The sequence below is a fragment of the Candoia aspera genome, chromosome 3 (genome assembly GCF_035149785.1).
Source record: "Candoia aspera isolate rCanAsp1 chromosome 3, rCanAsp1.hap2, whole genome shotgun sequence".
Lineage (NCBI taxonomy): Eukaryota > Metazoa > Chordata > Lepidosauria > Squamata > Boidae > Candoia > Candoia aspera.
Window position 1 is genome coordinate 320,165 of NC_086155.1, and position 26,649 is coordinate 346,813.

Genomic DNA, 26,649 nt, shown 5'->3' on the forward strand with positions numbered 1-26,649 from the left:
TATTCCTAAGGAATATGCAGTGGAGGTGAAGAATCGATTTAAGGGACTGGACTTAGTAGATAGGGTCCCAGAAGAACTATGGACAGAAGTTCGCAACATTGTTCAGGAGGCGGCAACAAAATACATCCCAAAGAAAGAGAAAACCAAGAAGGCAAAGTGGCTGTCTGCTGAGACACTAGAAGTAGCCCAAGAAAGAAGGAAAGCAAAAGGCAGCAGGGATAGGGGGAGATATGCCCAATTAAATGCAAAATTCCAGAGGTTAGCCAGAAGAGATAAGGAATTATTTTTAAACGAGCAATGCGTGGAAGTGGAAGAAGACAATAGAATAGGAAGGACAAGAGACCTCTTCCAGAAAATTAGAAACATTGGAGGTAAATTCCAGGCAAAAATGGGTATGGTCAAAAACAAAGATGGCAAGGACCTAACAGAAGAAGAAGAGATCAAGAAAAGGTGGCAAGAATATACAGAAGACCTGTATAGGAAGGATAACAATATCGGGGATAGCTTTGACGGTGTGATCAGTGAGCTAGAGCCAGACATCCTGAAGAGTGAGGTTGAATGGGCCTTAAGAAGCATTGCTAATAACAAGGCAGCAGGAGACGACGGCATCCCAGCTGAACTGTTCAAAATCTTGCAAGATGATGCTGTCAAGGTAATGCATACTATATGCCAGCAAATTTGGAAAACACAAGAATGGCCATCAGACTGGAAAAAATCAACTTATATCCTCATACCAAAAAAGGGAAACACTAAAGAATGTTCAAACTATGGAACAGTGGCACTCATTTCACATGCCAGTAAGGTAACGCTCAAGATCCTGCAAGGTAGACTTCAGCAATTCATGGAGCGAGAATTGCCAGATGTACAAGCTGGGTTTAGAAAAGGCAGAGGAACTAGGGACCAAATTGCCAATATCCAATGGATAATGGAAAAAGCCAGGGAGTTTCAGAAAAATATCTATTTCTGTTTTATTGACTATTCTAAAGCCTTTGACCGTGTGGACCATAACAAATTGTGGCAAGTTCCTAGTGGTATGGGGATACCAAGTCATCTTGTATGCCTCCTGAAGAATCTCTATAACGACCAAGTAGCAACAGTAAGAACAGACCACGGAACAACGGACTGGTTTAAGATTGGGAAAGGAGTACGGCAGGTCTGTATACTCACCCTACCTATTCAACTTGTACGCAGAACACATCATGCGACATGCTGGGCTTGAGGAATCCAAGGCTGGAGTTAAAATCGCTGGAAGAAACATTAACAATCTCAGATATGCAGATGATACCACTTTGATGGCTGAAAGCGAAGAGGAACTGAGGAGCCTTATGACGAAGGTGAAAGAAGAAAGTGCAAAAGCTGGTTTGCAGCTAAACGTGAAAAAAACCAAGATTAAGGCAACCAGCTTGATTGATAACTGGCAAATAGAGGGAGAAAATGTAGAGGCAGTGAAAGACTTTGTATTTCTAGGTGCGAAGATTACTGCACATGCTGACTGCAGTCAGGAAATCAGAAGACGCTTAATCCTTGGGAGAAGAGCAATGACAAATCTCGATAAAATAGTTAAGAGCAGAGACATCACACTGACAACAAAGGTCCGCATAGTTAAAGCAATGGTGTTCCCCGTAGTAACATATGGCTGTGAGAGCTGGACCATAAGGAAGGCTGAGAGAAGGAAGATCGATGCTTTTGAACTGTGGTGTTGGAGGAAAATCCTGCCTTGGACTGCAAGAAGATCAAACCAGTCCATACTCCAGGAAATAAAGCCAGACTGCTTACTTGAGGGAACGATATTAAAGGCAAAACTGAAATACTTTGGCCACATAATGAGAAGACAGGACACCCTGGAGAAGGTGCTGATGCCAGGGAGAGTGGAGGGCAAAAGGAAGAGGGGCCGACCAAGGGCAAGGTGGATGGATGACATTCTAGAGGTGACGGATTCGTCCCTGGGGGAGCTGGGGGTGTTGACGACTGACAGGAAGTTCTGGTGTGGGCTGGTCCATGAAGTCACAAAGAGTCGGAAGCAACTAAACGAATAAACAACAAATAAACAATAAGAATAAAAATGTGATAAAATCCGGATGGCTGAAGGTTCTCTTACCAGTCCATGAGTATAAAGGGCCATTCTAGGGCCAACTGGTTGTGTAGAGATTCAGCCATGCTCTCCATCCCCAGTCCTTGGGAATGATGACTAAAATAGTACAATTCCTGAGAAGAGTTCTTACAAATGCATCTTTGTGGTACCAGCATGTAGGAGGTATTAACGGCCTGTAGTATTTTATGTTTTTCTTTGATTCTGGATTCTTGGATGGGTAGGAATCTGTCTCGATTTTTGTTTGGACTAGAGTACACTGTCACATGACAGGCTCTAGCAGGGGTGCAGACGTTTCTGTCAGTAGAAGCCCAACTGGGTTTTGGTGGCATCAAGCACAGGCTCGCTTCCTTTCAGTCCGTGGTGGGTCTGGAGCAGTCGCAGCTGGGTGACTGTCAGTTGGAGTGCTGTCGAGACCCTAAAGCTTTCTTCTTGAATGAAAGAGGGATGTGACTTGGCTTCTGCTGGAGAAAGATGAGGATTTTTCTTGAAACCCTCTCATGGGCTGTGAATAGTGACTTATCCCTGCTCCTGATGGGCACTGGTTCGAGGATTTGCCAAATAGCTCCCATCCAGCAATGTCTTAATGTGAGGCCAGCCGTGCTGCAGTGATGCATCTAAAGGCATTGGAGCCATACTGTAGTCCCTGATTACTGTGCCCAAATGTGGTTTGCAGCTCACAGCACATTAGAGAACATACTGTATGAATTCTGAGGTCCTCCCCAGATTAATGGAGAGATGGACCTCTGGGCATTAACACTCAAGCTTGTAGGATCAAGGATCTGGCTACAATGGAGCTCTTTCATCACTACAGCTGTCTTCATGCAGATGTCTCAGTGTTTGCCTGCCTGACGAGCAGGCTGTGGCTGGTTCCTCTATGGTGAAGATGGCAGGCTCATGATCTCTTTGGGGAGGGACACAACTGATGGCCAGAAAGGCAAGTTTTTTAATAGTCATCCAACTTTCCTAGATATCTGTCTTTTCAACCTCCACTTCTCTCACCACCACACAGCAACAGCCCCCTTTGTTTGGGAAAATATTGTCTCTGAGAAAGCGCGCTACCTTTCCTACTGTCCAGTTACAAAAGAACCAGATGTATGTCTGCAAGCCGATGACACAATGGCAGATAACCAACTGCTGTTGTTGGTTGTAATGGCCACGCTGTTGGAAATGTAATTCAGGGGTTGGAACATTTACTCACATGGTTTGGACTTGTCCCCTTATTGCCAAACATTGGGGTGAAATCCACAGGACTATTTACCTGACTTTATTGTAAGCCAAAGATGCCAGGATTCTTCTTGGCTGTTTCTTCACTATTTGGAATTTATCGAGAATTGTAAACTTTTCACACATGGCAGGGTCCCAAAGTATTAATACTAACTGGGAGGATAAATCCACACAAGGATGAATCCAGGAATGTTCACTTGCTGATATAGGTTATTAATATTTCAGTTACTGCTTTTACAAACTAGACTTAAAATAGACTTTTAAGGAATTTTATCAGTGGCAGGCGGAAGGTAGTGTTTTGTTTACGGTTTAACATTCAAGGGCTCACGTGGGGTACATTCTGTTGCAGTGAGCTCTAGCCAGCATAACCAGCGTTGGCCAGGATAGAACTTGCAATGCAGTGTCTGGAGGACCATACACTGGCCATTTTTGGTTCAGGAAGTACCAGACCTGGCGTACCGTTCTCGTATTTTAGGAACCCAAATGCCACAGCCACTATTTATCCATCTTTATCTAAAGGTTGAGCTGTAAAGAAATCCCACCTCTCCCAATATGAGGCGGCTGTGGATGAGTAAGGGCTCCAGCCAGCGCTTTTGTTCATGACCTAACTGTAAGCACCAGAGTAATACTGTGTTACTCAGGTGGTTGGACGGTGATAAATGTATAAGCCAGTGAAGAATTGGCTTGGAGCAAGAGGGAAGATGGTTGTGGCCAAGATTCAGAGTTGGGATTATCTGCGTGCAACCTCCAGCTCTGCAGAGCTGCAAGACCTGCCGTTCCTGTACCAATAGGCTTGGTACCTACCTGCCCAGCTGCTGTCCCCAACTGGTTTGAACTCTGCCTTGTCCCACACAAGGACCTGTGTGTATCTCGTAATGTGGCGGCTGGAGTTGAGGAGGACCGCTGCATTCACGGAGGATGTACACCAGCAGCTGACGGCCGGCTGCATCAGGGATTGCCTCTACACAAACACCCGGGGGAGGAGAGCCCTTGCAGACTTTGTGTGTGGTTAGCAGAAACCGCTGGAGCCTCCCTGCGTGGCTGCTATAACCTGAAAGGTGTACTTGTTTTGACACTGCCAGCATGTGACTGGCAGTAGCTCACCCCAGGCCCACTTCTTGTAACCCTTTACTTTCTCCCACCAAGGTATATCAGTATAAGCTTTAGACCCATCGCTTCTTCAAACAACATATGCAAAATATGATGTAATTATGAAGTGTAGTTTGCCAGCAACAGTCAACTTACAGCCTTGTTGGCATTAAAGCAGAAGATAGGAAATCATCACTGGAGGTCAGGCCTAACGACCCGAACCAGCAGATACCCAAACCTTTAACATATGACTGGGTGGCAGAATCAAGAGCCAAACGGCGTTGACTTCTTTTCACTTAGCATGGTGAATATGCCTGTGTGTACCAGCACGTGTTGCATGCAAAGAACTTTTCTCCCAGCATCTTGGAAGCAAGCCCTCCACCATCCTTGTACATGTGCCCTTGGTGGCTACTTGGGAGGTAGCTACTACCAAGGAAACTGAAGGGGATGGGCATCAGGACGCCAAGGCAGCCAAAAACTTCCAGTCCCAAAACACCGCCCATGGTTGCTTTCCTCAAGCCCAGGCCTAACAGTAACACGGCAGGAAAAATTGGCAAAATTTTATTAGAAAGGGCAACATGACAGACATCAAAAAACAGAGGGCACGCACACACACACAGCTAATCCTGTTCCTGCCTTCTTGTGATGAACAAGGTCAGCCCCCAACTCTTAACATGCGACTCCCATCGGTTCAGCACATGCCTCAAGGCCTAGGTGGGCGCATGCCAGGAGGCGGGGGACCTGAAAACAAAAGTCACAAATGATGACTGCTGCAGCCGTAAGGATGCTGTAGCACTGCTGGGCAATTTGCTGTGACCCTGGCTATCGCACTCTCCTTTCACACCGAGCCAAAGAAATAAGACAGCTATGATAGCTCCTCTTTGAATTCAACCCTCCTCCAAAATGCCACTCACCTCTCATGCCAGGAGGAGGCGGCCTCATGCCAGGAGGTGGCATCCCCATGGGCGAGCCACGACCTGGCGGCATACCCATAGGAGGGCCCATGGGTGGTCTCATGCCGGGAGGGGGGCCCATCATTCCTGCAGCAGAAAAGCAGAAGCATCAGCAACCAGCAGTCTCCGTCCCGCTCCCTTTGGGCCCAATGGAGACCTCAGAGTAATCCTGCTTTGGCAACAGCTCCTCACAGCGACGCTCAGGTACTGTCATTCATCACGGGTCCTGCCAGCTCCACCAGTGATGAGAGGGGCGGCTCATCCAAACTCACCTGGAGGGGGAGTGCCCCTTCCCATGGGAGGGGGAGGGCCTCCACGGCCCGGCGCATACTGAGTCGGGGCTCCTGCTATGCTGGCAGTTGCAGCAGCTGCTGCAGCAGCAACTGTCCCTCGACTCTGAGGTGTCATCACCTGAGAAGGAAAAAACAGGTCAGCGCATTCGAAGGTGATGTCCCACCCATCCTGCCACATCCATGCCCACGCCCATGTGGAGAGGAGGGTGTGGAAAGAGATCCACCATCGGCTGGGGCTGAAGCAGCGTTATATTCTAGAGGCAGCTAGACAGCCCAAGCGCGGCTCTGCTTACCTGCTGGGATGGTCCACCGACTCCACGCACAGGACCTGCCAAACCTGCGGGCGCTTGGGGCATGGGAGCACCAGCCGGGACTCCTCTTCCGGCAGCTCTGCCAACACCAGGTCCTCCGGCCGCACCAGCCAGCGGCACACGAGCGATCCCAGTCTGAAAAAGAGATCAAGAGTTGCTGCAGAAAACCCATGGCTCTGGGATCCTTTGCAAGACGCTCGCTGGGCTCAGCTATCAGGAGCGTGATACAGTTCAGCAAGCATAAACCAATTCAGAGCAGGTGCACAGAGAAGGCACACTCTCCGCTGCTCCAACTTCTTCTTCCCTGGAACCCTAATTAAGCTTCCGTTTTATGGCTTGTATTTTGTTCCCAAGTCACAGTATTATTTTGCCAGGGATTCTCTGCTGTTATGGATGCAGGCAATGTTCCTTTCTTGAGCAATTCCTGCAGCTTTCTTCTTAGCCAGTTCTCCTTCACCACATCCCATCCGTCAGAGCCTCTGTTATTAATCTACACCATCCTCAACCAACAGGGCCCAATCAAATACTGCCGGAAAAAACCACAAGGCTGCTTTCCCCTGGCCGCATTCGTGAAGAGATGCAACCGGTCCTTTCTGCCCGAAACACAGGAGGCAGCTACGCCCAGCAACCGGGCCTACAAGCCTCGAAAGCGCTCCCGCGAGGGACCTCCGCCCGCCGCCGCCCCCCGCTTACGTCCTTGGGAGGAGGCCCCTCCACGGTCATGGAAACGAGGTTCTCCCCCCGGAGCAGCACCAGGCCCAGGACGCGCTTCTCCTCCCGCTCCGGCTGCTTCGAGTTCTTGGGCCTGCGGGAGAGAAGGAAGGCGCCGTTGACTGCCCGCCCGGCCGGCCGGCCCTGCCCTGCCCTGCCCTGCCCTGCCCCCTCCCGCCCGGCTTGGCCCGCGGCCGCTCACTTGATCTTGCGGAACTCGTCGCAGTCGCACAGGATGAGGTTCATGTGCTTGTCGAAGGCCTTGAAGGTGCCGATGAAGACGCGCCCGTCCTGCAGGATGCACCGCATGCGGTAGTCGATGTGCTGCAGCATCTTGCTGCTCTTGCCCACCGTCTGCGGGGGAGAACGGGGGCGTCAGCGGGCGGGGGGACGGACCGGCCTCCGAGCGCCCGCCGGGACCAACTCACCATGGTGGCGGCGTCGCGTCTCCTCCCTCGGCCGCCGGTTCCCTCGCGCCTGCCGCGCTTCCCGCTGCCTCGCAAACCGCGAACGCGCGCCCGCTTCCGCCGGAACCGGAACCCTGCTCTCACTTCCGGCCCTGTCAGCCCCCCCTCCCCGCGGGGGCGCCGGGCCTGAGCAACGCCGCGGTTTCCATGGCAGCCAGTTCTTCGGCGACGGCCTTGCCGATCCACCAATGGGGAGGGCTCTGGGAGGCAGTAGCCGCGTCCTCTTCCAATCGGCGGGAGAGGCGGGACCGAGAAGCGGAAGGTCGCGGAGAAGGAGTGGAACACGGAGGGGCCGAGCCGAGCCAAGCCGAGCCCGGGGCCCCGAGCCGGTGGGAGGCCGCCGGGCGTCGCCTCCCCAACCCCCGGCGGCCCCGGCGTTCCCAAGCAGGTGAGGACGAGGCCTCCGCTCGGGCCCCGGGAAGGGGCGGCGTTGGATGCCCGACGCGTCCCGGGGGAGAAACGGCGCGTAACTGGCAGCCTCGGCGCCTCGCGGTGCTTTCAGCCGGAGGGCCGCGCTGGCGGGGGCGGCCGACCCCGCTCTCCCCGCCAGGGCCGGGCGCCCCCGCCGTGCTTCGGCATCTTTGCCGCGGGGGGTCGCGCTTCAGGTCGGCGGCGGGCCGGTTCGGGCCCCGTGGAGGGCCTCGGCTCCTTTCACGCCGTCATCCGCCGCGGTACCCACAGGGGCGGCGAGCGCGAGGCGCCGGTTGTTTGTTTGGCTTCTGGGCCACCCGGCTCCCGGACAGCTCTGTGCGGCGCACGGCCAAAAAGCCAGCGCGCGGGAAGTAGAGCTGCGCAGGGCGGCCAAACGAAAAGGGGCTGCGCAATCAGCTGACCCCGAGGCCAGGCCCGGGAGAATACCGGGGGCCGTGACCGAGGCGCGGGAGCCCGGCGATCCCCGCGCTGCCGGAGGGCAGGAATCGCAACCGGCCGGCCGGTCTCCCGGGTCCCGCAAGATGGTGCCCTTGAGCCGAGGGACCCAGAGCGCAGCCCCTTCTGGTCCAAACGGGACGGGCGGAGGCGGCTGGATGGCCAGGCCCGCTGCCGCGAGAGGCGTTGCAGGGCATAAGCAGCGCCTGGAAGCCACCTGGCAGCGAAGGCAGCGGGCAAAGCAGCAGGGTCACGTGTCCCCGTCGCTGCCTGCGTTGCCACTTTCTGAACCAGTGTAGATTCCAGATGGTCCAAGGGCAGGCCCATTTAAAGCATGTTACAGTAATCCAGTCGTGAGGTGACCAGGGCACAAGAGACTGTCTGAAGGGTCTCCCAGTCATGGAAAGGGTACAATTGGCACACTGGAGGTACCTATGTTGAAGGCCCCCTTGGCTTACAGCTTTATTTTATTTGAATTTATTATTAACTTTGAGCAGGAGCTGAGAGTCCCAGAGGACCCCCCAATTGTGCACAAGTCTCAAATGGAGAAGTGCTTACCCCACTGAGAGAGAGTCATGAAATACCTCCAGATCTGGGGTGGGGGTGGGGGGGCAAACAGACATAGCTACTCCATCCTGTCAGGATTTAACCTGAGTTTGTGCCTCACAATCCTGACCTGCACAGACTGCAGGCACTGGCTTAGGACTTCAGTCGTGTGGCTCGGCTAGCCAAGGTTGACATATACAACTGGGTATCTTCAGCATCTTGATGATACTGGACCCCAAATTGGCAGATGACCTCATTCAGCAATTTTGTGTAGATGTTGAACAGAAGGGGAAGGAGCGTCATGCCCTCTGGCACCCCACAAGGGAGGGGCTAAGGCTGCGCTCTCTCCCTGCCTCCCTACCCAAACCCAAACGAGACTGGCCACAGAGAACAGAGGTTGTTGTTTATTCATTCAGTCGCTTCCGACTCTTCGTGACTTCATGGACCAGCCCACGCCAGAGCTTCCTGTCGGTCGTCAACACCCCCAGCTCCCCCAGGGACGAATCCGTCACCTCTAGAATATCATCCATCCACCTTGCCTTTGGTCGGCCCCTCTTCCTTTTGCCCTCCACTCTCCCTAGCATCAGCATCTTCTCCAGGGTGTCCTGTCTTCTCATGATGTGGCCAAAGTATTTCAGTTTTGCCTTTAATATCATTCCCTCAAGTGAGCAGTCTGGCTTTATTTCCTGGAGTATGGACTGGTTTGATCTTCTTGCAGTCCAAGGCACTCTCAGGATTTTCCTCCAACACCACAGTTCAAAAGCATCGATCTTCCTTCTCTCAGCCTTCCTTATGGTCCAGCTCTCGCAGCCATATGTTACTACAGGGAACACCATTGCTTTAACTATGCGGGCCTTTGTTGTCAGTGTGATGTCTCTGCTCTTAACTATTTGATCAAGATTTGTCATTGCTCTTCTCCCAAGGATTAAGCGTCTTCTGATTTCCTGACTGCAGTCAGCATCTGCAGTAATCTTTGCACCTAGGAATACAAAGTTTTTCACTGCTTCTACATTTTCTCCCTCTATTTGCCAGTTGTCAATCAAGCTGGTTGCCATAATCTTGGTTTTTTTGAGGTTTAGCTGCAAGCCAGCTCTTGCACTTTCTTCTTTCACCTTCGTCATAAGGCTCCTCAGTTCCTCTTCACTTTCAGCCATCAAAGTGGTATCATCTGCATATCTGAGATTGTTAATGTTTCTTCCAGCGATTTTAACTCCAGCCTTGGATTCCTCAAGCCCAGCATGTCGCATGATGTGTTCTGCATACAAGTTGAATAGGTAGGGTGAGAGTATATAGTCCTGCCATACTCCTTTCCCAATCTTAAACCAGTCTGTTGTTCCGTGGCCTGTTTTTACTGTTGCTACTTGGTCGTTATAGAGATTCTTCACGAGGCAGACAAGATGACTTGGTATCCCCATACCACTAAGAACTTGCCACAATTTGTTATGGTCCACACAATCAAAGACTTTAGAATAGTCAATAAAACAGAAATAGATGTTTTTCTGAAACTCCCTGGTCTTTTCCATTATCCATCGGATATTGGCAATTTGGTCCCTAGTTCCTCTGCCTTTTCTAAACCCAGCTTGTACATCTGGCAATTCTCGCTCCATGAATTGCTGAAGTCTACCTTGCAGGATCTTGAGCATTACCTTACTGGCATGTGAAATGAGTGCCACTGTTCGATAGTTTGAACATTCTTTAGTGTTTCCCTTTTTTGGTATGGGGATATAAGTTGATTTTTTCCAGTCTGATGGCCATTCTTGTGTTTTCCAAATTTGCTGGCATATAGCACGCATTACCTTGACAGCATCATCTTGCAAGATTTTGAACAGTTCAGCTGGGAAGCCGTCGTCTCCTGCTGCCTTGTTATTAGCGATGCTTCTTAAGGCCCACTCAACCTCACTCTTCAGGATGTCTGGCTCTAGCTCACTGACCACACCGTCAAAGCTATCCCCGATATTGTTATCCTTCCTATACAGGTCTTCCGTATATTCTTGCCACCTTTTCTTGATCTCTTCTTCTCCTGTTAGGTCCTTGCCATCTTTGTTTTTGATCATATCCATTTTTGCCTGGAATTTACCTCCGATGTTTCTAATTTTCTGGAAGAGGTCTCTTGTCCTTCCTATTCTATTGTCTTCTTCCACTTCCACGCATTGCTTGTTTAAAAATAATTCCTTATCTCTTCTGGCTAACCTCTGGAATTTTGCATTTAATTGGGCATATCTCCCCCTATCACTGTTGCCTTTTGCTTTCCTTCTTTCTTGGGCTACTTCTAGTGTCTCAGCAGACAGCCACTTTGCCTTCTTGGTTTTCTCTTTCTTTGGGATGTATTTTGTTGCCGCCTCCTGAACAATGTTGCGTACTTCTGTCCATAGTTCTTCTGGGACCCTATCTACTAAGTCCAGTCCCTTAAATCGATTCTTCACCTCCACTGCATATTCCTTAGGAATATTAGTGAGCTCATATCTAGCTGATCTGTGGGTCTTCCCTAATCTCTTTAGTCTGATCCTAAATTGTGCAATAAGAAGTTCGTGATGGGAACTACAGTCAGCTCCAGGTCTTGTTTTTACCGACTGTATAGATGTCCGCCACCTTTGGCTGCAAAGGATGTAGTCAATCTGGTTTCGGTGTTGTCCATCTGGTGAAGTCCATGTATAAAGCCGTCTCTTAGGTTGCTGGAAGAGAGTGTTTGTTATGCACATTGAGTTGTCTTGGCAAAATTCTATCAGCCTATGTCCTGCTTCGTTTTGTTCTCCCAGGCCATGCTTACCTGTAATTGCAGGAGTCATTTCACTGCCCACCTTAGCGTTCCAGTCTCCCGTGATGAAAATAACATCTCTTTTAGGCGTGTTGTCCAGTAGGTGCTGCAGATCCTCATAGAACTGCTCTACTTCAGCTTCTTCAGCATTTGTGGTTGGGGCGTATATTTGGATCACTGTGATGTTAGATGGCTTGCCCTGAATTCGAATTGAGATCATTCTGTCGTTTTTTGGATTGTATCCAAGCACTGCTTTAGCCACTTTACTATTAATTATGAAGGCTACTCCATTTCTTCTGTGGCCCTCTTGTCCACAGTAGTAGATCTGGTGGTCATTTGAGGAGGAGGAGAGGAGAACCGTGTAAAATGGTGTCTCCAACCTCCAAGCCTGGCCAGGAGGGTACTGTGGCCAATGGTATTGAAGGTTGCCGAGAGATCGAGGAGCACAAGGACGGGCACCCCACCCCCAGTCTGGTACCAGCACGGGTCATCTGCAAGTGCGACCAGCGCAACTCCTTCCTTAGGGACTGGGGAGGAGAGGTCAGCTTCGTGGCTCCTCATTTGCAGGGTGCTTCAGGGCTTGATCCTTTCCCCCTTGCTGTATCACATTTGTAAAAGCTGCCTCGAGAGGTCATCCATCCGTTCGGAGTGCCCTAAGTAAAGTCTGCTGGCCCGTTGCCCTCCTTCAGCTGCCCCTGGTCTGCATTTTGCTGACTTGATGCCAAGAGTTGCAGCTCCTTCCTCACCTCCTCTGCTGTCCAGGTAAAATCTTGTTCTTCCAAATTGGTTTTGCACCTGCTGCTGCTTTATTTCTCTTGTCACCCTGGCATTCCCCTCCAGCCATCCAGTTCCATCCACGGATTCCTATGACTTTTGATAATTGATTGTTCTTTCTTTCTGTTGTGGGATTCTAGTTTTGTCCATTTTGGTGCATTTCTTTGTCCTTTTTTTTTTCCTTTCTAAGCTTCATTTTGCTTGTACCTTCAGAGGTGTAAGAGAGTGAGTGAGAGTGAATCAACATGATGAATTAGATCTCTGTAAGTTCAGGGGTGTAGAAAATTTCCCAGAAGAAAACATGCTTCTGCCATAAGCACAGATTCTTGATTCTATTCCAGTGGGGAAGCTTGCAGGGCACTGGAGGCTGGTGCTGCAGGCAATGAGCTCAGTACTGACCCTTTGCTATGCTGTTCTCCTGGAGCTGGTGCGGTCTGTCTTGGGGGGCCTGAAGCTTGTCGGGGATGCTCCCTTCCTGAAAGAGGAGGACTCTCTTCCACTTAAGGTCTGCCTTTCCTCTCCTTGATGTCAGGGGCTGAATAGCACTATGGGAACACTCTTGTCCTTCCTTACCTCCAGCCTGTCCCAGGTGGTCCCTGGTCCAAGTAATAGAATCATAGGGTTGGAAGGGGCCTTAGGGGTCTTCTAGTCCAACCCCCTGCCTAAGCCCAAGGCAGGAGTCCTCATACCATCTCGGACAAATGGCTGTCCAATCTTTTCTTGAAAACCTCCAGTGATGGAGAACCCACAACTCCAGGAAGCAAGCTGTTCCACTGCTTAATAGTTCTCACTGTCAGGAAATTCCTCCTTGTTTCCAGGTTGGATCTCCCTCTGATGAGCCTCCACCCACGGCTTCTTGCCCTACCCTCAGGTGCCATGGAGAATCCCTCTTCCCTGTGGCAGCCCTTCAAGTATGGGAAGACGGCTCTCGTGTCTCCCCTCAGTCTTCTCTTCGTTAAGCTAAACATACCCAGTTCCTTTAGCCGTTCTTCATAGGATTTAGCCTCCAGGCCCCTTATCATCTTTGTTGCTCTCCTCTGCACTCTTTCTAGGGCCTCAGCATCTTTTTTGTATTGTGACCAGAACTGGATGCAGGATTCCAAATGTGGCCTCTACCTAGTAGGGGTAGTTTTATTTATTTTTCCCTTTTAACTAAAACACAGAACAAAATAACAATTGAAACAATGATAGTAAAAGGTAAAGGTTTCCCTTGACATTAAGTCCAGTCGTGTCCGACTCTAGGGGGCGGTACTCATCTCCATTTCAAAGCCGAAGAGCTGGCGTTTGCCCGTAGACACTTCCGTGGTCATGTGGCCGGCATGACTAAACGGAACGCTGCTATCTGCCCGCTGAAGCGGTACCTATTAATCTACTCAACACTGGCATGTTTTTGAACTGCTAGGTTGGCAGGAGCTGGGACTAGCAACGGGAGCTTACCCCGTCACGCGGATTTGAACCGCCGACCTTCCGATTGGCAAGCTCAGCGGTTTAACCCACAGGGCCATCGCGTCCCACAAAACAATGATACATTGGTCATAATATAAAGTAAGGAGCCTTTAAACTAAAAGGTTGCTAACATATAAAAATAACGTGTGTGTTTAAAATGACGGATAAGAATTTATCTTAAATCAGTTTTATATGCACCTATGAAAAGAAGTGTTTTAGCGCCTTCTTAAACTCCAAGTGATCTGAGCCAGATGAGAAAAAGCTCTTAAGCATGATGTGGTTATTCTAGCACATGCTAGAACCAGATGACGCTGCTCCAATAGGTTAAGCCCACAAAAAGTGACGCTTGTCCAGATTCAGACATCATCTGATCAATTTCAAGCCTAACAAGTACATCTGTACAACATACCCAGTTATCTTTAGGTAACTCTTTTGTGGCTTAGCTTTGCTGCAAATGTAGCTCATTTGGTTAGTTCATGGTTCAGCGTGTTGTGTGAACCCAGCCATTGTGTAACGATCTTGAATTGGAGCGCAAATTGCTCTGCGGTACCTGCCTTTCTGGTGACTTACTGGTTTTACTGCTTTTGGTATGTGTCAAGCTACCCAGAGTAATTTGAAGTAGGGTGTCCTAGACATCTGATTGCTAAATAGATAACAAGCAACAAAACCCTAACCCTTCCACATTTATTTTAGCCTGTTCCCACATCTTGCTTGACCCAATCTAGTGCTCTCTACTGGTGGTTCTGGCAATGCTCCCTATTTATAAAGTGGGGAGTGTTGACTGGTTTGTACTGCTGGGTCCAAAGTTACCATTTTAGAAATGCCAAAGCGCCATCCATGGCCCCTTCCCCATGACCAGCCAGCACGCAGCAGCCATGGCTTGGCTGCCTCACTCAGTCATTCGGCCGGTCAGTGGAAGATGCGTGCTGTCCTGCCAGAACTGGAAGTGTGTTCTCTAATAGGCTTTCTATCCAGCCCTTTTTCTTGGGAGACTAAATAGGCAAAATAGCCCAGTTGACTTGGTTGTGGTATTCCCACATCACAGCTGGCTGGGTAGAGTTTATTTAACAAAGGGCAGCCTAATCCTTTTCTCTAAAACTAACCCACAGGAGATTTGTTGTGTGGTGAAGCCTACGAGAACAGGGTCTGTGCACCTGTCTTGAGTTTTACTGAGTTTGCTGTGCCTTCCCACCTCCCCACTAGGTGGTTTGCAACGGCACCTTAGAACCTCTTGTGTAGGAAATCCTCTGGCCGTAGATTTATACTTGTTGTTCTTCTGAAGTCCAAGGTACATGTTTGACTATGCTTGGTTTTAGCGTTCCCTAAATTCCAGAAGGCTGTCATTCCCTCATGGTCAGAATCATCTCAGAACAATTCAGGCCCTTGTGCCTTCCTCCATCCTCTGGGAACAAGAGTTGCCAGGAATTTCCTGACGGGACCTGGCTTGTCAGATTGTATCCCAACAAATATCCCCCATTCCCTTAACTATGTGCCTCTTTAAAATGTCTGTAGTTCTGTAGCTCTCGCTGTATTTAAGAAGTGAGTACTCGGGCGGGGCCTAGGGAACTGATGCGCATTCCAGCCGTAAGCCCTCAACTCACCTGTGGCTATTTTATGGGGTTTCTGGCAAGCCAGAACCAGGATCAGGTGTAAGATTTTGGTTGGCGGTCCTGAGGTTGAAAAGCAGAGCATCTGGCCAAACCCATTCTGTCGTGACAGGTTTTCCATCTCTTGCAAGAGCTGAGAATCTAAAGGGATGCCGCCGCCCCCCAATGTAGTCAAGGTGGCCGTGGAGTGGCCTGGGGTCAATGCCCAATTGCTTGAGCTTGATCAGGTGAGAGATTGAGCAGGCTTTAAGTAACAGGCGCCCTGATATTGGCAGGAGTGGGGACCGGGCAGTGGGCCACAGCAGGAACACTTTGCAGTTGGCTGTGGGTGATGGGTAGGGATGAGGCAGAGTTTGGTCCAGCGAAGCATCCTAGCTCACGGTTCTCGCCCTTTTCAGAAGCGCCCCCTGGTATCCATCATCAAGGAAGTGTGTGATGGGTGAGTACGAGCGAATCCTGACTTCCTGGCAGCTGGGCTGACCCGTTCCTCCTCCTCCTGGCCTTCTCAGCTGTGACCCCAAGGGCACCCTCCCTCCCCACTACGCTTCCTGACTGAAGGGATGCCCAAACTGGAAGGCTCAAGGGCCTTTCCTCTGTTCATTCCCTTCCAGCTGGTCCCTGCCTAACCCTGAATACTACACACTACGCTATGCTGACGGAGTGCAGTTGTACATAACAGAACAGGTAGGTATGTAGTCCTGCCCTGGAGTCCAACATGACGCCCCCCCCGCCCCCAGTGTTAAGCCAGCTTTTGTCTTTCTGCCCTGCAGACTCGTGGCGACATCAAGAATGGGACCATCCTCCAGTTGGCAGTTTCCCCAGTAGGTTTGGGCTGCTCCTCACCCTTCTGGATATGGCTTGGGGGCGGGGCGGGGCGGGGCTCTTCTTTCTCCCTCCCTCCTTTGCCAGTTGCAAGATTTAGAACCTGGTTTCCTGTCTCCTGAATGAGATGGGAAGAGACTCCCAACTCCTCTTCTCAGTCCAGGGCTGCCCGCCAGCTGATGGATCGGACCCAGTCATCCAGCTTGGAGGCCCGCCTGGAGGCCATGAAGGAACTTGCCAAGCTCTCGGCGGATGTCACCTTTGCCACTGAGTTCATCAACATGGATGGCATCTCAGTGCTCACCCGCCTGGTGGAGGGCAGTTCCAAGTTCCTCTCTCAGTAAGTGCGTGCCTGCTCTGTAGGGCAGACCTCCTCTTGCACCCCCCCTTCCCCTCTTGATGATCTGTTTGTTGCACCTGTAGCCTCCTCTTGCCCAGAGTGTCCCAGCATCTTCCAGCAGTGGAACAAGTCTCCCAGTTGCTCCAAGACCCCATTGTAGCCAAGCAGCAGCTCTCTGGGGTTGCCGGGAGCGGCACTGAGGAGGTCAAGCCCCTCGTTCTTTGGCTGTGGGGTCTTGCTGGGGAGTGGATGGTAACAGGTCATGGGACTTGCTCTCTTCCTGGAAAGCCCAGGAAGCAAATGGAGGGAGGGTGCCACCTAGTCGGCAGGCCCTGCAGGAGGCATTGTCCCCCTTGGTTGCACAGTACCTTTAGCCAGCACTGGCGTCTGTGGATGATGAGCTTCTGGGGAGCAAGAGGAGCCCCAGAAGCTTGCACTGCTGTGCTTGGGAGTCCCTGTCATGGTCCTGGTCTCCTAGAGCCCCCCAGCAGCAGGGCGACCTCTGTTATCGTTACCCATTTTGGCCACAACCACATTGCCAGTGGGGCCATGTTAAAGAAGAGCCAAGTGAGTAGTCAAAGGTTTGACAGCCAGGTGAGAGAGAGCCATGGGCAGTTTGTGTCTTCTCCCTCCCACAGCTATGGTGAGATGCTGGCCTTCACTCTTACTGCCTTCTTGGAACTCATGGACCACGGCCTTGTCTCCTGGGATACGGTCTCCATCAGCTTCATCAAGCAGGTACCGTCTTCTGGGGCAAAGCAGGGATCTCATTGAGGGCCAGGCTGGTTCTGAATGGCAGTTTCCTCTGCCAGCAGATAGCAGGGTATGTGAGCCAGCCGACGGTGGACGTTTCCATCCTGCAGCGCTCTTTGGCCATCCTTGAGAGCATGGTGCTGAACAGCCAAGCTCTTTACCAGAAGATTGCAGACGAGATCACGGTTGGCCAGCTCCTCTCCCACCTTCAAGTGTGAGTATCCTGGGCCCTAGGGCTCCCCATCACAAGCCCCCTGGCAGGGCAGAAGAGCTGAACAAGGTCTCTCTCTGGGTCTCCCTGTAGCTCCAACCAGGAGATCCAGACATACGCGATTGCTTTGATTAATGCCCTCTTCTTGAAAGCTCCTGAGGACAAGAGGCAGGTAGGTGGCCGGCCTGGTAGTGACCAGGCGCTTATACTCGGTCAGGAAGAAGGCCCAGTGGAGGCAGGCCTTGCCCTCCCCGGGAGAGCCATCTCTGGGGTGGGGGCTGGCCTGGAAAGGCTGCCATGTAGCGTTGCCTTTTGTGGTTGGCCCCCATCCATCAGTGTCCCGTGAAGGGGGTGTCCCACTTCCCCTCTTTCCTATGCTGATTCCATCATCTGCTTTTTCTTGTGCCTGTTTCTGTTCCCACCCCAGGACAAGCTTGTTAGTCCACTGGACCTGCCCTGCACTGTAAGTCAATTCCTGGGCCAGGGAAGGGAAGCCAGGCTGGCTGTGAATGTTCTCTTTGGGCGTGTGGGGTGTCCTTCTGCTGGAGCACATTGTAGGCACCAGAGAGCGGAGAAGCAGTTGGGCCAGGCGCAGGCCACTTCTTCCTCGGGGTTCGAGAAGAGCCTGGGACCTTGCAGTGGACTGCCCTGGAGGGCTTGGGGGAGAGGCTGGGAGCAGCACGGATGGGGTGAGGGCCAGAAGGCCTGCTCTCTATCTCCTTTCCTTCCACTCCCCATTTTCCTTTCACCTTCCTGGCAGGAGATGGCAAACGCCTTTGCCCAGAAGCAGCTGCGTTCTGTCATCTTGACGGTAAGAGTCAGGGTCAAAAATGCCATTCTTAGCGTGGGGGGCGGCTGAGGCCTTACAGTAACCCTGCAAGGCAGCTCACGGTTGCCAAACAGCAGGCGGTGTGCTGACCGCAGCAGCCAGCACTGGGTGACAGCTGCGAGGGGGTGGGCTGCTCCTTCCTGATTGTCTTCCCCACTGCCATCCCACAGCACGTCATCCGAGGAAACCGCCCAATCAAAACTGAGATGGCCCATCAGCTGTACGTGCTTCAGGTTCTGACTTTCAACCTACTGGAGGAGCGGATGATGGCAAAAATGGACCCCAGTGACCAGGTAGTGGGAAGGGCAGCTCAGATCCTCAGGAGCTTTCAAGAAGAGGGCATTTTGGCAGCTGCCAGCCTGCTGCCTAGGCCTCATTGCCCCTTGTCCCCAACCAGGCCCAGAGAGACGTAATCTCCGAACTGCGCAGGATTGCTTTCGAGGCAGAGTCTGAGAGCAACAGCGCCCCTGGCAGTGGAGTAGAGAAGCGCAAGGCTGTTTACCCCAAGGATTACAAGATGCTGGGCTTCACGGTCAGTGTGGGGAGGAAAAGCTGGACCATTGGCTGCGAGGGGCCAAGGGCCAACAAAGGCTAGGTGACAGTTGACCCTGTGGCTTTTGTTTCCACAGAATCACATCAATCCTGCCTTAGACTTCGTTCAGACGCCCCCAGGCATGTTGGCCCTGGACAATATGTTGTACCTTGCCAAATATCATCAGGATACCTACATCCGAGTAAGGGACGAGGCTGTCCCTAATTAAGGGCCTGCACAGGCAGCCATCTGGATTCCCACTCACCTTTGTGCTTTTCTTCCTGTCGTGCAGATTGTCCTGGAGAACAGCAGTCAAGAGGACAAACACGTTTGCCCCTTTGGGCGCAGCGCCATTGAGCTCAGCAAGATGCTCTGTGAGATCCTGCAGATTGGAGAGCTTCGTAAGTGGAGTGTAGTTGAGCTAAGCCCACCAAGGAGGGACCCAGGGGAGCATCTATGAGTGGGCAGGTCAGGGCCAGAGCACCTTTTGCTGTCTGTGGATAAACTTTTCCCTTGCCATCTGAGCCCCAAATGGTGTCCAGTCTACCCATTGAGGACTCTCTCTGAGCCAGAGAAATGGCACAGCTTGGACCAATGAAGGCCCATCTTGTCTGGCGTGAACAGGATGTTACCCAGCAGGGATGTGATAGACTCACAGGCCTGCGTCATGTGGCACGATCTAAGCCATAGCAGGATGTGCTTGAACAAATGTGGTTGTTGAGCTGCTGTTGGAACACAGCTTGTGAAGGGTGGCCTGTTCACCTCCCAAGGTGAAGGGTTGGTTAGCAAGATGGAAGGTATGCTTTGCAAGTTCAGAACCTCAGTTTCTTGTTCATGCAGCATGCCAGGGCATTTGGTTCTTTGCATAAAGTCAGGGATTTATTGCATCAGGAACCCAGCTGATTGTGATGTGTTCATAAACCAGGACTGAGTAAGCCTTGGCTTTTCGATGGCTATGAGAATCCCAGTGCATTCACCTGTGAGGTTCATGACGTTTCTGTGCAGTTTCCCATGTACGCAAACTGCACTTCTTGGTGCTTTTCTGCTGATGCCTCCATGCAGTATGGAAATATTTGCCCTAGATCTCCCTCCCAAAGCCCAGCTTGGGGGAAGTGATCGTCCCTGGCTGCTCTGACAGCATGGTTCCTCCCTGTCTCTGAAAAGCCAACGAGGGCCGGAATGACTACCACCCCATGTTCTTCACACATGACCACGCCTTTGAGGAACTCTTCGCAGTCTGCATCCAGCTACTGAACAAGACCTGGAAGGAGATGCGGGCAACGGCCGAGGACTTCCACAAGGTGGGTCTGGTGCAGGAAGGCCCTTCTGGCTCCTCCCTCCCTCCCTCCCTCCCTCTGCAGCCCCGTAATGCTGCCAGCCCCCGTTTTCCACCAGGTGATGCAGGTGGTGCGGGAGCAGATCACCCGGGCCCTGCCCTCCAGGCCCCCCTCCCTGGACCAGTTCAAGAACAAGTTGCGCAGCCTGAGCTACCCGGAGATCCTGCGCCTGCGCCAGTCAGAGCGGATGAGCCAAGATGACTTCCAGTCTCCCCCCATCGTGTGAGTGCCTTGGGGAGACCCTGGGGGCACGTGCGGAGGGCTGGGGGCAGCACTCTGACTGGCCTGCGGGTGGCATTCCCAGGGAGCTGCGGGAGAAGATCCAGCCAGAGATCCTGGAGCTCATCAAGCAGCAGCGCCTGAACCGCCTCTGCGAAGGGACCAGCTTCCGCAAAGTGGGAACTCGGAGGAGGCAAGGTAAGCAGGGAGCACGGCTGCTGCTGGGGGGCAGAAGGTGGGAGGTGGGGGTGGGACGGTATGGCCGGGGAGGGGCCTGCTGGCCCTCACTGAGGACTGTTCTGCACATTGCAGAGCGCTTCTGGTACTGCCGCCTGGCCCTGAACCACAAGATGCTCCACTACGGAGACCTGGAGGAGAACGCCCAGGGAGAGGTGACCCTGGAGTCACTGCAGGAGAAGAGTACGTGAGGGGGCGCTGGGTGGGGGTGCGGGGGAGGCAGTGCCCAGGCTCCTGGCAATACAGCGGCCCCCCTATGGGTTTGCCCAGGCTGACCCCTCGAAGGGCTGGACATGACGGCCCTTTTTCCCTCAGTCCCTGTTGCAGATATCAAGGCTGTGCTCACTGGGAAGGAGTGTCCTCACATGAAGGAGAAGGGGGCGCTGAAGCAGAACAAGGTACCAGCAGCCTGGAGGGGGGGGATGGGGTCACGGGGAGCCCTGCAGAAGGCCCTTTCCTGGGGGCCGAGAGAAAAGCGACCTGGTTGTTTGCTCACCGGCTTTTTTCCCCACCCCAAGGAGGCGCTGGATTTGGCCTTCTCCATCCTTTACGATCCAGACGAGATGCTGAACTTTATCGCACCCAATAAGTACGAGGTGAGCAAAGCTTAGGGGTGGGAGGGCCGGGGACACCTCTCCTCCCTGCAGAAGGCCCTGCCCTCTTTTGCCTTGCTTGTCCATTTTTATCTTGCTCTGCCTCTTATTGAGGCCATCAAATCTGCTCCCTTTCGAGGGCAGGAATTAGCACCCAGATTAAAGCACCTCAGTAGGTGCCTGTCCAGCCTCTGCTCGAAAACAGGCACAAAGGGGAGCTGCCGCTGCCACCCCGCTTCATCGGCTGCGCTGTTGAAATGCTCTTTGGCAGTTTCTTCTAGCATTCAGTCAGAATATACCTTCTTGAAAAACATTTTATCGTGGCTTGGATTCTGGGGAGCTGGAATACAGGTCAGGATCTTCTCCTGTGACTGTAGATATTTGCAGAATGCTGCAAATCCCCCCTACTCTTCTCTTCTCAAGACTCAGCTGTCCCAGTTTCTTCAATCTCACCTCATAGGACCTAGTCATCTGATCATCATCATCATCATCAATCTTGCTCTTAACCCGGTCAGTTTCTCTTAATCCTTCTTAGTGGGTTGCCCAGAACTGGGCACTCGACTCAAAGTGGGGTCAAACCAAAGCAGAAAAAAGTGGATGAATTGCTTCCCATAATTTGGAAATTATATTGCCTTTTTTGCAGCCATGTCACCATCCTGATTCAAATTCAGTCTGCAGTCAGCTCCTGTTTCAGGATCTTTCTCACTACTCCCTCTGGCCTATACATTTGCATCTGATTTCTGTTTCCTGAGCGAAGAACATCTTTGCGCTGTTACTCTCATCCCATTGCTCTAACCTATACGTTTTATATTTATTTCTGTCTTCTAGGTATTAGTTACCCCACCCATTGTTGTGTCATCTGCAGATTTGATAAGCCTCATCTTCTTCTCTTCATTCAAGTCATTAATAAAAGTACTGAAGAGTAGAAGGCCCAGGACAGAACTTTGCGTCATTTAATTTAATTTTTTTATTTATTTTAAACTGCCTAGAAAGAAGAGTTCATTACATATCCACCTGTCATGTCAGATCATACTTAATTAGCTTGTTTATCAGAACATCCTGGGAAATTCTGTAAGTTTCTGTGTAGAGTCCTCTTCATCCTTTGTTAGGAAGTTGCACTTGATAGAAATGTATACTAAGCTGTTTGCAGACAAGAAAACAGGCATGCCAGAAGTATGGCGGCTCACCGTTGTAGACCCCATCCTTGCATCTTCACTTTTGTTTCTTATGACATCACCAAAAGAGTCTTACATTTCCTCTTCTTCTCTTTTCAATGTTTTAGATTAGCCAAAATACAAATTTTTGAGTTACAGAGAAAATTTGTTAGAAATCCCTCCTTTAAGTATTCCCGCGACATTCTTGTAAACTCTTCCGTTCACTTTATCCCTCGAACCTGGCTGCCTTACAGTCCACCTTCTTACAGTCTCTGCTTACTCAGCAGCTCTTGGGAAACCCCTTTTGCTATCAGCAGCTATTTAGAAGATGACTATATTGTCAGTCTCGTGCCTAAGCACACAGCCCATCAGAATGCCCAGCTTCTCTACTTGCTCTCCTTTCTTCCTCCTGCTGAACTCTCCCAGTTCATTCCCTGCAGCCAGGGTCTTGTTGCTCTGTTCCTCTAACTGGCCACTAGCGCCCCACTTTGGATGGTTCTCCAGGGACAAGAGGCTTAATATAGGTATGTTCTTACTTAGCTATTGCAGCTGCCTGGATAATCCTCAAGGCAATTCTGGTCTGCAAGAGGAAATGCAAGAGCTAGGAGGATCCAGAGCATCACTTGTGAAATGTGCTTTTTGTAGCTTTAAAGATTGTGGGGGAGGGGGCTGGACCCAAGGAGAGGCCTGCTGGGCTTGGTCAAAGCGCAGCTCAGCCTGGCCCTTTATTTCTCTCAGTTTCTTGGGGGCTGACAAGCAGGAGATGGAAATGTATCCTCTTCGGCCATTTGTACTGTAACACTGAGGTAACATGGAGTCTTCAGTCTTAATAGCCTCCCGTTGATTTATGCCATCCCCTTTAAAATGTGCAGGTTAGTGACCCTCATCATCACATAATGGCGGTGATGTATACTGCAGGTTAACGGTGTGTTGTGTAATTAAGTGCTTCTCGTCTCCTCTCCTGGTCCTAGAATCCGAGTCTAAAGGAACCTTAGAAGTCATTTAGTCTACCCTCTGCTCTGTTCAGGATCCACTACAGCATCTCTTGTCCTCCAGCTGCTATGTGAAGATCTCCAGTCAAGGAGAACTAATCACTTTTTTGGCTGACAGCCTGCCTAATTACGAGGCTCCTTCCCAGTATGTTGTTGGAAGCTACTTCCCTGTAGTTTCGCTGGTTCTGGTTCTGGTTCTGCCCTCTGGGGAATGAGGGAGAAGAGAATGACCCCACCCCCTCCCTATAGGATGGTCCTTCGGAAATGTGAAGGCATCTTTTACAGTGCATTCGGAAAGTATTCAGACCCCCTTCACTTTTTTCAATTTTGTTATGTTGCAGCCTGATACTACAGTCACTCAAATTCATTTTTTTTCTCATTAATCTACACTCAGTAGCCCATAATGACAAAGTGAAAACAGAATTTTAGAAATGTCTGTAAATTTATTAAAAAAGGAAAAACTGAAATATCACATGTATGTAAGTATTCAGACCCTTTACTCAGTACGTTGAAGCACCTTTGGCAGCAATTACAGCCTCGAGTCTTTTTTGGTAAGACGCAACAAGCTTTGCACACCTGGACTGGGGGATTTTCTGCCATTCTTTGCAAATCCTCTCAAGCTCAATCAGGTTGGATGGGGACTGTCAGTGGACAGCCATTTCCAGGTCTCTCCAGAGATGTTCAATAGGGTTCAAGTCAGGGCTCTGGCTGGGCCACTCTAGGACTTCGCAGAGTTGTCCCTAAGCCATTCCTGTGTTGTCTTGGCTGTGTGCTTAGGATCGTTGTCATGTTGGAAGGTGAACCTTCGGCCCAGTCTGAGGTCCTGAGTGCTGTGGAACAGGTTTTCATTGAGGATATCTCTGTACTTTGCTCCATTCAGCTTTCCCTCAACCCTGACCTGTCTCCCAGTCCCTGCTGCTGAAAAACACCCCCACAGCATGAAGCACCATGCTTCACTGTTGGGATGGTATTGGGCAGGTGATGAGCGGTGCCTGGTGTCCTCCAGACATAACGTTTAGAATTGAGGCCAAACAGTTCAATCTTGGTTTCATCAGACCAGAGAATCTTGTTCCTCACAGTCTGAGAGTCCTTCAGGTGCTTTTTGGCAAACTCCAAGTGGGCTTTCATGTATTTTGCACTGAGGAGAGACTTCCGTCTAGCCACTCTGCCATAAAGGCCAGATTGGTGGAGGGCTGCAGTGATCGTTTTCCTTCTGGAACTTTGTCCCATCTCCACACAGGATCTCTGGAGCTCAGTCAGAGTGACCATCGGGTTCTCGGTCACCTCTCTTACTAAGGCTCTTCTCCCCCGATTGCTCAGTTTGGCCGGGTGACCAGCTCTTGGAAGAGTCCATTTGGGAATTATGGAGGCCACTGTGCTCTTGGGAACCTTCAGTGCAGCAGAAATTTCTTTGTAGCCTTCCCCAGATCTGTGCCTTGCAATAATCCTCTCTCTGAGCTCTGCAGGCAGTTCCTCTGATCTCATGGCTTTTGCTCTGATACAGTATGCATTGTCAGCTGTGAGGCCTTCATTAGAGAGGTGTGTGCCTTTCCAAATCATGTCCAATCAATTTAATTTACCACAGGTGGACTCCAATCAAGGTGTAGAAACAGCTCAGCAACAATCAAGAGAAATGGGAGGCCCCTGAGCTAAATTTCAAGTGTTGTTGCAAAGGGTCTGAATACTTAAGTGCATGTGATATTTCAGTTTTTCCTTTTTAATAAATTGACAGACATTTCTAAAATTCTGTTTCACTTTGTCATTATGGGGTACTGAGTGTAGATTAATGAGAAAAAAAATGAATTTGAACGATTGTAGTATCAGGCTGCAACATAACAAAATTGAAAAAAGTGAAGAGGGTCTGAATACTTTCCGAATGCACTGTATGTACTGTAAGCTAAAACACACCCAGGTCTTTTAACCGTTCCTCATGGGGCGTGGTTTCCAAGCCCTTTGCCATCGTGGTGGCCTTCTCTGACCTTGCTCCAATTCGAATTGTGGGGTCGACAGAACACATGCTCCCAGTGGGATCTGAGTGGCCCCACTCTTTGGGACCACTAATGGAGCATCAGATACCTGCAGCCTTTTTAGCAGCTGCGTCGCGTTGCTGGCTCTCATTTAACCATGAGGACATCCGGACCCCTTTCACAGGCACAACCGCCAAGCTAGGGCTCCCTCATCCTACGTTTGGGCCTTACATTTTTCCTACTTAGATGCAGAACTTGACGTTTCTCCCTGTTCGCTTCCACCCCGTGCATCCCAGCCCATTGCTCAAGCCCGTCTCGATGCCCCTCCCGCCTCGGTGTCCTCTGCAGACGTGATACGGGTCCCTCGGCTCCCTCACCCTGCCATTCTTGAGCAGCACGAGGGCCAGGACAGAGCCCTGTGGGGCCCCCCTCGACCCTTCCCTCCAGGCTGAAGCAGAGCCATTGATGGGGACTCTTTGGTGAGGTTATTGGGCTACCTGAGAGCCCATCTATCAGTGGTATCATCTAGCCCGTATTTTAGCATTTTATTCAGCAGGAAACAAGGTGCTTGGTCGAAGGCTGTGCCAAGGTCCTCTACATACACTGTGTCTGCAGCGTTCCCCTAATTTACTTGATGATTTTCCTTCAGAAGACTTGTTCTAGTATATGCTGTTTTTTCTTTGACTACTACTCTTGACCAGTTCATGCAAACTTTTGTAATCCCTGCATTTTCCCAAGGTGGTCTGTTATGATCTCCTTTAGAATCATTTTAGATCCCTGCGTCAGCCTGGCTGATCTGTAGTTTGGTGGATCTTCCTTTGTCCCCTTGGTTCTCCAGTCATATGGCATTTCACCAGTTCAGGATTTCTCAGAGATCCTACTGCAAGCAGGTTCCTTCAGGGCCCCGGGAGGCCATTCATCTGGTCCTGGCTTTTGTTTTGGAAGGACCAACCAGGCTGCTCTTGGCACATTCTGAGCATCAGGTCAGATGCCACCAGAGGAAGCATCTTGGCTCTTGCAATGCTTGAAGTTGGGTTGAATGGAAAAGGCTGCCAGGAGGAGTCTTTGCCGGGCCACTGAGAGGGAATTAGAGCTGTTCGTGCAGAGACACCGTGCCCCCCCCCAACCCTCCCGCTCTCATCAGCTCCCACTCAGTGGAACTTCGGAGGGGGCTACTTTCGGCCGGGTCTGAGACGCTCTTTTGGTGCTCCCCAGTACTGCATCTGGATCGACGGCCTCAACGCCCTGGTGGGGAAAGACATGGTCAGCGACCTGACCAAAAGCGACCTGGACACGCTGCTGAGCATGGAGATGAAGCTGCGGCTGCTGGACCTGGAGAACGTCCAGATCCCGGAGGAGCCCCCGCCCATCCCTAAGGAGCCCAGCAGCTACGACTTCGTCTACCACTACGGCTGAGCCCGGCGGCGGTGGCGGCGCGGACTGGCGGGGTCCCTGGGCAGGGCGCCCCCGGACTGGCGGGGAGGGGCGTGGCGCGGCGCGGCCGCGACGGCTGGACCTGGCGTGCTCC

General features: G+C 51.3%; 2 protein-coding genes across 6 annotated transcripts; one reads left to right on the forward strand and one right to left on the reverse strand.

Annotated features, from left to right (window-relative positions):
* Positions 1 to 4,953: 4,953 nt before the first annotated feature.
* Positions 4,954 to 7,222, reverse strand: SNRPB (small nuclear ribonucleoprotein polypeptides B and B1). The gene is made up of 7 exons (XM_063296779.1): positions 7,102 to 7,222; positions 6,876 to 7,027; positions 6,656 to 6,767; positions 5,945 to 6,097; positions 5,631 to 5,769; positions 5,320 to 5,445; positions 4,954 to 5,146 (listed from the first exon to the last, which is right to left on the reverse strand). Exons 1-7 carry the CDS (start codon positions 7,102 to 7,104, stop codon positions 5,109 to 5,111), a joined length of 723 nt encoding a protein of 240 aa, XP_063152849.1. The 5' UTR covers positions 7,105 to 7,222; the 3' UTR covers positions 4,954 to 5,108.
* A 219-nt stretch (positions 7,223 to 7,441) lies between these two features.
* Positions 7,442 to 26,632, forward strand: ELMO2 (engulfment and cell motility 2). Of its 5 annotated transcripts, XM_063296771.1 has the most exons (22): positions 7,442 to 7,528; positions 15,248 to 15,362; positions 15,534 to 15,574; positions 15,747 to 15,819; positions 15,906 to 15,956; positions 16,116 to 16,297; positions 16,936 to 17,035; positions 17,113 to 17,264; positions 17,355 to 17,433; positions 17,689 to 17,724; positions 18,022 to 18,072; positions 18,261 to 18,383; positions 18,488 to 18,622; positions 18,720 to 18,824; positions 18,915 to 19,023; positions 19,787 to 19,923; positions 20,018 to 20,181; positions 20,264 to 20,376; positions 20,491 to 20,598; positions 20,731 to 20,813; positions 20,934 to 21,011; positions 26,337 to 26,632. In XM_063296771.1, exons 2-22 carry the CDS (start codon positions 15,285 to 15,287, stop codon positions 26,535 to 26,537), a joined length of 2,199 nt encoding a protein of 732 aa, XP_063152841.1. In that variant the 5' UTR covers positions 7,442 to 7,528; positions 15,248 to 15,284; the 3' UTR covers positions 26,538 to 26,632. The 5 variants fall into 5 exon arrangements, with proteins under 5 accessions (XP_063152841.1, XP_063152842.1, XP_063152845.1 ...); XM_063296772.1 differs by lacking the exons at positions 7,442 to 7,528; positions 26,337 to 26,632 and adding an exon at positions 21,837 to 21,980 and having other exon boundaries at positions 15,104 to 15,362; XM_063296774.1 differs by lacking the exons at positions 7,442 to 7,528; positions 15,248 to 15,362 and having other exon boundaries at positions 15,528 to 15,574; positions 16,085 to 16,297; positions 26,337 to 26,631.
* The last annotated feature ends 17 nt before the right edge of the window (positions 26,633 to 26,649 follow it).

Excerpts from the sequence above, each read along its gene's own strand:
- SNRPB (XM_063296779.1), bottom strand. Across the intron at positions 6,768-6,875 it reads GACGAGTTCCGCAAGATCAA|GCCCAAGAACTCGAAGCAGC; the intron begins GTGAGCGGCCGC and ends TCTCTCCCGCAG. Across the intron at positions 5,147-5,319 it reads GCCTCCTCCTGGCATGAGAG|GTCCCCCGCCTCCTGGCATG; the intron begins GTGAGTGGCATT and ends TTTTGTTTTCAG.
- ELMO2 (XM_063296771.1), top strand. The coding sequence starts at position 15,285 with ATGCCGCCGCCCCCCAATGTAGTCAAGGTGGCCGTGGAGTGGCCTGGG. Across the intron at positions 15,575-15,746 it reads ATCAAGGAAGTGTGTGATGG|CTGGTCCCTGCCTAACCCTG; the intron begins GTGAGTACGAGC and ends ATTCCCTTCCAG. Across the intron at positions 17,434-17,688 it reads CTCCTGAGGACAAGAGGCAG|GACAAGCTTGTTAGTCCACT; the intron begins GTAGGTGGCCGG and ends TTCCCACCCCAG.